Below are 10,638 nucleotides of genomic sequence, written 5' to 3'. Positions count from 1 at the left end.
TCAGAAGTAGCTACAGCAGCTTGACTTCTCCTTCTGCGACTCAATGTATTCATGGATCTGGAACTTGGGTTCGCTGGGATGCTGGACGGCCCGGTGCTTCAGCTCCCTTCAGAAAAGACAGAGACGGTTTTTCAATTAACCTATAATCCACAAACATATGACCGACTCCCATAATATGTTTATAGGGTTAGATCCATATATCAGTTTGCTGTCCTGTCAGCCCGATATTAGCTTTTCATTATAAATCAGATATGGGCCAGTTAGTGTCATCCACCTCCAATGTGATGGAGGTTCTTCCCTGACCTCAGCTAGTCAATATGTTTTAATTATTATTTTTATATGTCTGAAGCAGAGAAGTCGTTCCAGTGTGGTGTGGGAGGATTTTATTCAAAAGTCTGTAAAACCTACAATGAAATCTGCCTCACCCTGCCTTAAGGAGCTGCTAACCTTAAAAGAATTTAATTAATCTGGGTTTCAGTGGAGAGATTTAGTGTCCCATGATGGTCTAAATGCTGTTTCGGAGGCTTTTCCAACCTGACAAGATTAACATTCTGGGGGAAACACTGAATGTTTGTCATTTGTTGGCATGAAAATGGCAAAATGCAAAGATATGAACAGAAAAAGGAGGAAGCCCTGAAGCAACTGACAATGTAATAACTGCAAGTCAAGATAAGGTAACAGGTGATTGAAAAGCTAATAAAACCTGTTTATGTAATAAATTACTGGATAATATAATAACATCACATGATTACATTAAACAGCCATTATGACTTCATAAGGGATGTAACATATTTTAAACTGATGATGCCATAATAATAATGGCTAATTATGTTATAACTCATAAGAATAAGAAGAATGAAATATTACATCATCAGTTAAAAATATGTTACATCACCTCATTACACCTTATGGCCAGTTAATATAATTATGTTATGTAATTTATTACATTCATACATTTTATTACATTTTCCACACATTTAGAGGGAGATGATTTTATTATATTTAGACAAGTTATTATATTATCCGGCAGTTTTTACATCATTAGTTTCTACCCACACACTACTAAACAAAAAGAAGCAGAAAATCCTTTCATGGCATTTATTAATCCATGCTCTGCTCCATAAAAACACCAGCAGACATTTTGAATTCATTAACAACACTTTGAACAACATATTGAATTGACACTATACTGGCTGTAGTGTTGAAAACCCATTATAACCTGTAACATACTTGGCCACAGCGTTGAAAGCCAGCTCCACGTTGACCCCGGTCTTGGCACTAGTCTCCATGAACGGGACTGAATACTCCTGAAGACATGGCAGGGAGCAACAGCAGTGAACAGCAGAGCAATGATATACTCCTATAAACTGTATCATTTATGCTTATCGGTCACAGAGTAATGAATAAAATCCTCACTCTGGCAAGCTTCTCTCCTTCATCCCTCCTGATCACCCTTTCACTGGCCATGTCAGCCTGACAGAGAGAGTCACAACATGATAGAGAAACCAGATTAGGACCTGGGTCATATTAGATCCAATATAAAACATGCACTAAATGGAAAGCAAGGCTGGTTTGGCTTAGAATAAGGAAAAATCAGGGCTACTTTGTGGCAAAACAAGAATCAAAATAATTCCAAGGCAACTCTCTTTTCTGAAAATATGAAAAAGCCTTTATGTATTGGGATATTGCATCTTGCAAGGTTAAAAATGCACCATAACAATATACTGTGTATGATGGGAAACCCAACAATATTTCCAGACTTGACGCACAGATTATGTTTCTTTCATTTGTATGTCAAAGCTTATGTTTAATACCCTGATTTGCTTATTCCTTTTCTGTATCCTATTATGATTTTGCTACTGCAACCGTCCAATTTCTCCATGGGGAATCACTCATGTTCCATCTCGCATGAATGTGAATGAGAATATATCTGTGCCTTAGCATGTGTGCCTCCTATCATATGAAACCCCAGCTGTCCAGTCGGGTTTCGTCGAGATCACGTCTCTCCAATTCACTATTTTCTTCTCTCACTCTTTCCTCCACTTGCCCATGCCTCTCAAACAATCCTTCCTCACCTTGTTGCCCAGCAACATGATGACTACGTCCCTGTGTGCATACTCATGGATCTCTGTTAACCATGCCTAATACAAGAAAGATAGAGAGGCAGACAGAGAGAGAAAGTGTGTTGATTATAAAGCCTGGAAGGCAGGTAAATACACACACACACATTCATATTGGTTTTCATTGAAGGCTATTTCCTCAATTGCCCATTTGTCCGGGCTGACTCACCCTGATGTTGTCGAAGGACGATTTGCTGGTGATGTCGTACAGGAGGAACAAGGCTTTGGAGAAAGAGTCGACAAAAAGGGATGAATGACTGTGATTCCCTACTTCAGTAATCTTCCTGGGTAAAAGTATGGCTGTGAAATGATAATTTTGAGCATAGTCTATTCCCAATCCTCACCCTGTGCATCTCTGTAATATGCATGCGTGACACTCCTGAACCTTTCTTGGCCCGCCGTGTCCCAAATCTGAAACAGAGAAAGACAAGTGATTGTTCTTATGAAACCATTTTTCATTTAGAGGCTTAGGAAATCAATGGTGCCCGAGCGGAAACAAGGCCAGTGCCTGAACAATAGCCTGCTATTGTGAAAGCATGTCAAGTTTTCACTGGAAATTGATTTACTGACCTGCAGTTTGACCTTTACGTTGTCAACAGTCACCACTTTATTCTGAAGGGAGCGGAAAAGCAGAGGAAGTTAAGAGTCGAGGCAGATTAACAATTGAGTAATGTAGTAATTTGTACTAGCTGCTTGCATCTACATAAAAATACACACACATATATACACACACACATACACACCGTGAAGCCGATGCCCACTGTAGCAGAGAAGGAGCCGGGGATGAACTTGCCCTGGTCAAACTGCACCAATAGAGACGTCTTTCCCACTCCGCTGTCCCCGACCAGGATCGTCTGCAAGATAAACACACACACACACATACAGCACAGCAGTCACATCAGTGTGTGTGTGTGTGTGTGGGGGGGGGGCCTGAACATCAGACACATCGTCTATTGTTCTAAACCCAGTAGGTTTAGAACAATAGACTGCTTTGTCGATATATTGGCCTGACATTGTCCTTTTATTATCAGGTCCAGTCAGTGTGGTACACCTCTGATATGATGGATATGATGCAGTTTGATTCATTATTTACTGTAGAATTGATCAATACTACACTGGGTGTCTATGGGAAGCCCTTAACATGAACTGATTCTATTATGATATTTTGATCAGATTCTATACAAGTATGCACAAATATGTTTTATTATTTATTATTAGTAGTAGTACTAGTAGTAGTAGTAGTATCCTGAGTTTCAGTAGAGAGTTTTAGTGTCCCATGATGGTCTAAATGCTATTTTTGACAAGAATAAAAATCTGGGGAGAAACTGAATGCTTTTCATTTTTAGGTTTTTTTTTGCAAGAAAAAGGTCAACTTTAAAGATACTGAATATCAGCATTAAGTATCAGCTATCAGCAGCTTCAATCCAAAACATATCTGTAGCTGTATCAGCCTTCAAAAACCCATATCAGTCAAATCCTATAGCGGCCAGTTATATCATTTCATTGTGAGTCAGCGTCTGCGTCAAATTGAGTGTTTGTGCGTGCGAGCGACTCAAATAGTGTTTCCCTCAACAAAGAGCTTGACAATGCACCAGTAATAGAGTGTGACTCACAAGCTGACGGGGATAACCTTCAGGCAATGAAATGAATGAAACGCAGCATCAGACAGCATCCAAGTTAGCCACTGGGGACCAGTGGTCAATACTTCATCTTCTGCAGCCCGCGCGTTTCATTTGTGCATTTATGTGGGAAAGTCATACTGAGGTACAACGAGACACAAGGTCACCTGAACCGAGCCGCTCTCAAGAGGCTGTGTGTGAGTTTCGCTACTGAAAATGCAGGCTGAGGATCTTTATTTCTCATTAAACAAGACAAGAAAGTCGAAAGTCACGTTTTTTATTTTGGCGAGGGATAAAATGTAGTCGTCGGCGTACGCGGGCATCGGGTTCAACTGTAACTCAGTTCTCAGCTTAACGCTTTTATGGATAAACACTACTGAGAGAGAGAGAGGCAGAGAGAGAGAGATAAAGACGGAGAGAGGGAAGGATTAGTGTTAGTATTACTGAGTGTTGGGATGCTGGAACAGCTTTTCCCAACAGCCCTGTTACAAGTTTTACTGACTCCCTTTGATCTCAGCATTTAGAGGGGATTTTCAGCGGCTTTCTCTGTTTTAAGAGAAAAGCTTCGCACCTCAGCTGTGAATAAAATATGGATTGTGGCACTTATTGCGAGCCGCCTGCGTCGCCAGATAATGGATTCGCGCCGAGGGATGGGAACAGTCGCCCGATTCGAGCTGAATATCCATATCAACTTTACTCGGGCTTTGCCAATAACTTCAATAATAAGTTATTCTGGCTTTCCCATGCTCTCCGTTGAGAGAGAAGACAATAAATGTGTTTCACAAAGATCTCTATGTTTAGTCACTTATGAAAAGCAGTAAAACCTTCAAGGCTTTCTGGAGACTTGGAGGCGTAATAGTCTGGCGAGACGGGTTCAGCTTTATTTGAAGCAGGTTAAAAATGGAAAGAATAATTACAATGTCGCACATAGAGTAGGCATGACTTATATATACTGCAATCCAACAGCAATATTAGTATTTCATCTGATCCTCATCCAACATTAATGTATCTGTCACTCGGACATGACTGAGAACCCATAAAATCCCACCCCACACACACACACACACACACACGATGGCGTGTGTGTGTGTGTGTGTGTGTAGTGGGATAGGGGTATGATGCTGTTACCGTGGTAACAGGGGGTTAGCTGGGAAGTGAGCCTGCCTCGTAACACGCCCCTGGAGACTTGAGGCAATTAGGTGGAAGAACCGCAGATGTTCGGGAATTTGACGTGGATGATGTGGACGATGATGATGATGTGTGTATATGTGTGTGTGTGTGTGTGTGTGTGTGTGTGTGTGTGAGAGAGAGAGAGAGAGAGAGAGAGGGAGAGAGAGAGAGAGAGAGAGAAAGAATGAGAGAGAGAATTCGATTTGATTAATCTCCAGGGCTCACGAGAAGCTTGTTAACTGCCAGTGAATTTCCGTCCTTCCTGCTGGAGCCCCAGTTGTTCCTATGGAGAAGGAAGCTTCCATAAGAGCAACACATTGAACCAGAAGTCCTAGAAGCTCACAAACGTTTAAACTGGATGTAAAGTAGTGTGTGTGTGTGTATGTGTGTGTGGTGATCCAGAGAAAAAGAGAATATGTATACACTCCAATAAAAAGCATTCTATACTATACTAGAATATAGAGCTTATACCATAGCAGAACCATTTTTCGGTGCCATAAAGAACCTTTTAAGAATGTATGAAATGCTCCAAATCAACAGTATTAAAGGAACTTTTTAAGAACCACACTGGGTTATTTATTCGGATTTACCAGTTTTTTTTTACTTATTTTAACAAATCAGCTCTTTTGGGTCACTACCCTAACCAAAAAAATGCTAACTAAAGAACGTCCTTTTTTTGGTGTGTAGGCATAACTGTTCAGGGGAAAGAGAGGGTGTGAAGTGAGAAAAAAGCTATTGCACCTATGAGGAAAGAAAAGGGAAAGAAAATGAAAGAGAGAGTAGTCAGTGCTGCATGGCTAAAAATCAGTCAGACCGAGGACCAAGAGGGAGCAGAACAGGCAGATTGGACAGATTGCCTCCTTCATGCTGTTTATCTGAACCTACTATTTGTGACTCATGCGAAAGGACAGCTTGTATTGTTAGACTTTACCCCCCGACAAAACACCTGCTCCCCGCACAATGCAACCCTCTCTCCATTTCTGTCTTCACTGACACACATAGAAGCAGTGCTCCTATGGCAATTAAGGGGTAGCCGGTTAAAGTGCACAGTGGTTACATTAGACGAAACCAGTTTTTGTCCCATTGGACCATTAGCCTATATGGGAAAGCTCAGTTCTTACCAAACCCAGGCTAATGACAGAAAGTCACTCAGCAGGAGCCTTGGCCTAATGCACAATAAGCACTTGTGTCACTTAAGTTGAAGTGCATTGTGAATGTAGGAGATAGTGTCTATGTGCAGATTATAAGCCCACTGATCAAATTTACTCACAACATAATCATCAGACAAATGGAAAATTAGATTCAATTTAACATCATGTAATTAGTTAATTACCACATTAGCGCCTGGAAAGAAATCAAAGTCTCGCTGCACTGCTTTCCCCCACTGACCTATATTTACAAAGAGTGCAGCTTGGCAAACAGAAGTAGGGCATTACAGACCAATGGCAAAATATAATGAAACGCCAACCTTGATTGACACAGCTCGCCGCAGTCACACTGCACTGGAGATGATATCGCGCTGAAAGCTTGGTAAGGTAATGCCATATGACATTTGATTGATCCGCGAAGGAAAATCCTCTCTCTTCCACAGGGAGGTCAGAGGTCAGCTGCAGAACAATACCACTGGAGCTGGTATAGGGAAGTCAATGGCTGAATCCCAATGCCCAGACTCTGGAACTTTGGTTCAGAGTACTGGTGTGGCCTGAAGTGCTCAGCGTGTTTGTGTGAATTCACAAGGGTGCAAGCACTTAAAAGGGCATAATGGGACACGCGCTCTAATTGCGAACAGTAGGCAGCGCAGAGCAATGCATTAGCTAATAGGCTGCATTAATAGCTCCATTAGTGTGGAAACATAGCTAATTATTCTAATGTGTGATAACATGCACAGAAATAAATAAGTGCTGCATGTTGTGTACAGCTTTCTTGATGGATTTTATGTCATCCTATCAGTAACACAGTGAACTATGGGAAATGTGAAAAGTTGTAGACTACTAGTGCTGTCTTGTATTCTGCAGGATGGTAGTATACTTTGGGTCAACACATAAGTCAGACTAACACCATACACCAAATATGAGAAACTCAGATGCCTGACTTACTCCCATATTAAGGTTATTGCTACTCCTTTCACTTTTAGTTTTCACTGTCTGTGCAAACTCAAACCCATACAGAGTTATGGGTACATTGTGATAGTCAGGAGTCAAGAGTTTCAAGATACAGATTTCTAATGGGATCATCCATTCTTTCCCATGTATGGAGGTGAGCAACTATTGCTGAAGGGGAACAGTCTGTTAACTGGTTTATTCATGGCATCAAGGAGACTCAATCACAGAGTATCAAAGGTTCATGTAATCAGCTTCATAAGATCTTAACCAGAGTGTGACCAATGCCTGGTTTACTCGATGATAGGCCACCCTGCCATCCTAACCTTATGATCTTTACCACTGGATCATAAACCGATATTGACACATAAATATTCAAACAAGTAAAGCAAACATGAATGTACAAAAGGTAGGAATTACCCTCAATCTGTGGAGCTGTGAATGTAAATGACACAATAAAACCTCAACCCTATTTCAACTAGTCAGTGGGTGGATGCTGGACGTGGACCCGGGTCTTATAATCGAAGGACGATCTCTCTTTAAGCCCCATCCCGCCCTGCTGACCCTAATGAAGCAGTGAGTTGATAGAAGTAGGGGGAACAGCAGGAGCCTTATAAAAGTGACCACCCGATATAGAGGAAATGATGAGTTTGGGCAGATATGACGCGTAACAAGCCTGGAAAGCGACCAACTAATCCGCATCCAAGATCAGCACCACGGAGAGCGCACGGAGCAACATACAGGGACATACTGTACATTATAAAAAGTAACCATAAGCATCACAGAAAATGCGGGTTTTCATTAATTTCAAATATTGAAGGATACAAAAAAAATATTATTTCTAAGTGCTTTACAGTTTGTTGCTTTTTGTAAGGTGGATAGCACCAGAATCCAGTCTTGCAAAGTTCGGAATTTGTGCGTGAAGTATTTAAAACTGTGCCGTAATGACTGGACGTAAAAGCATAATAATTCATAACCAGCTCGTCATACCTTGTGCATTAAATCCTCGTCGTATAACGGAGCGGGGGGAGTCTTCGGCTGGTCGTCGGTGGTCTCTGCGGAGCCTTGGGCGCTACCGGGATGGATCTCCGGGTAAGCCGTGGTGTAGTACGCCGAGATCGGCTCCATCGACTCCATGCGCTCCATCCTCTCGTCCTCCTCCGAGTGTCTACGACGGAGGACGCTGGGCGAGGAAAATATAGCTGACTAACTCTCGCTCTGTCTCTCCCCAACCATCCGATCCTTCCAACACAGCGTCCGCCAGCAGCACAGTTGCCTATGTAAGCTCCTCCTTTGGAGTGAATCACAAGGCTGCAGGCTGGGCTGCCTACATCACTTGTCACTGGAAATGCAGTCGTGACCATTCTCCCACGTCACGCCAAATGTAAAGGCGGGGGATGTGATGATGATGATGATGATGAGGATGATGTGGGGACTGGGAGGATGGGCAAGATGTGTGGATAAGGATGATGAGGAAGATCAAAGGATGTGAGGATGAGGAGGATGTGAGGATGAGGAGGATGGAAGGCTGTGAAGATGAGGAGAATGCAAAGTTAGGATGCGAGGATGAGGAGAATGTAAAGTTAGGATGCGAGGATGAGGAGAATGTAAAGTTAGGATGCGAGGATGAGGAGAATGTAAAGTTGGTAGGATGTGAGGATGAGGAGTACGGGAGGATGTGTGGATGGGAGGGTATGAGGATGAGGAAGACGTGGGGATAAGGATGATGAAGAAAATCAGAGGATGCGAGGATGGGAGGGTATGAGGATGAGGAAGACGTGGGGATAAGGATGATGAAGAAAATCAGAGGATGCGAGGATGAGGAAGATGTAGGAATGAGGAAGACGGGTGGATGTGAGGATGTGAGGATGATAAGGATGGAAGGATGAGGCGGATGCGAAGATGGGCGGATGGGAGGGTGTGGAAGGAAGAGGAGGATGTGTAGGAAGAGGAGGATGAGGAGGATGAGGAGTATGGGAGGATGTGTGGATGGGAGGGTATGAGGATGAGGAGGATGTGAGGTGGAGGATGATGAAGAGGAGGAGGAGGAGGATGTGAGGATGAGGATAAAATGGGGATGAAGAGGATATGAAGATGTGAGGGTGAGGAGGAAGTGAAGATGAGATGGATGAGGAGGATATGAAGATGAGGAAGACGAAGAGGATGTGATCTCATCAGCATTTATGCACATAACCTGTATCTGCACCTGTATCATCACCTATGTCTCTGAGCTGATACATTTACAGTATATCATAACATATATGATACTTTCATCTATAAATATGATCTGATAATGTAAACAGCTTACAATGCACATTTTCATGCCTGGACACATTTCTGTCCACATGTTCTTCCATCTATACACCAGATAATGGAAACAGCTAGTGATGCACACTTGCTTATACGCTTCTAACCTGTAAATCTGTCAACAAAGATGTTTTACACTTCATTTATTTATCTATTGAATTATCCTCAATGTGTTCTCTTGCTGTAATTGCTTGTAGTATCATCTCGAATACTCTGTGCACCCCTCTCTCTGCTGCTGCAATGACCCAATTTACCCATGGGGATCTTCAAAGTTTCATCTCATCTAATCTAATGTGAAGATCTGAGGAGGAGGAGGAGGAGGAGAAAGAAAGAGTGGTGTGTGTGTGTGTGTGTGTGTGTGTGTGTGGTTGATTCATCCAGCCCTTTTGTTCATATGTGAAAGAGGAACGGGTATTCAGTCAGAGCAAGTGGGCTGCAAATGTTTCATGAATTAAACATTTAACACCCTCACAGTTAATTCATATTTTTACGAGTGAGTTATGATGCTACATTGGTCGTCACATCTCCCATATATGTGAAGAAGAGCTGTCAATCTTTACAGAGGGCTATTTTAAAAAAAATAAATAAATAAATTAAAGTCAATTAGCCAAACTGAAGCTGAATTTTTGAATATTCCTATAGGGACTTATGTTCTGCCTGTGGTACTCAAGACTGAGTTTAGTGACCTTATACTGTACGTTTTTTCTCCTATGGTATCACTATAATACCATAATATTCCTATAATCATCCTATAAAAAGTAGAAAGTATAGTAGGCTAAGTGAGTTTAGTGACCTTATTGTATTTTACGGTATTTTTTTTTTTATATCCGATAGTAATACTATACTCTATAGGTTATTTTCTAGAATATTACTGGTATATAAGGACTTACAATTTTGCTGTGATATCTACATTCCTCTCAAATAGGCTATATATGAATGCTGTTCTTTTTCGTAGTTGATCTATTATTAACATATATATTAACATATATCATTAATATTTTATTATTGTTATTATTAAACCTCACAGTCCAAATTCATACGTCTCTCCATACCACTAGAGGTTGCACAAGATTCACAGCGTCGCGTTTTTTTCTTTTTTTTTTTTTTCGTTATTGGAATTTTTTTTTTAACGCTTGGGGACCCAAAGGAGGAGTGCTGATGTGATGATGACACGGTTTTAGATTAGTTATATTCTTCCCTGGCGAGACAAGTGGGTGTTAATATTTGCCCAGCTGGCTCAGAGTTTGTAATCCTGGGTGTTCTCTCCAACCTTGCGTGTATGCAAGGTGCATGAGCTCAGGACTAAGTGAAGGCAAGAAATCA

At 41.6% G+C, this 10,638-nt stretch overlaps 1 protein-coding gene across 1 annotated transcript; it reads right to left on the bottom strand.

The window, feature by feature from the left end:
- LOC139667202 (ras-related protein Rab-37-like) lies at window positions 1-8,154 on the bottom strand. Its single transcript, XM_071546636.1, has 9 exons — window positions 7,999-8,154; window positions 2,864-2,974; window positions 2,691-2,732; window positions 2,465-2,531; window positions 2,290-2,342; window positions 2,076-2,141; window positions 1,417-1,473; window positions 1,231-1,307; window positions 1-106 (listed from the first exon to the last, which is right to left on the bottom strand). The coding sequence occupies exons 1-9, from the start codon at window positions 8,152-8,154 to the stop codon at window positions 1-3; spliced, it is 735 nt and encodes a 244-aa protein (XP_071402737.1).
- Window positions 8,155-10,638: the final 2,484 nt, after the last annotated feature.

This window comes from Centroberyx affinis, unplaced genomic scaffold, assembly GCF_046629955.1.
Source record: "Centroberyx affinis isolate AG114_WGS23_722 - 3 ecotype Tasmania unplaced genomic scaffold, CSIRO-AGI_Caff_v1 ptg005364l_1, whole genome shotgun sequence".
NCBI lineage: Eukaryota > Metazoa > Chordata > Actinopteri > Beryciformes > Berycidae > Centroberyx > Centroberyx affinis.
Note: the sequence above shows the minus strand (reverse complement) of the source record. Positions and strands in the feature narration are given on the sequence as shown.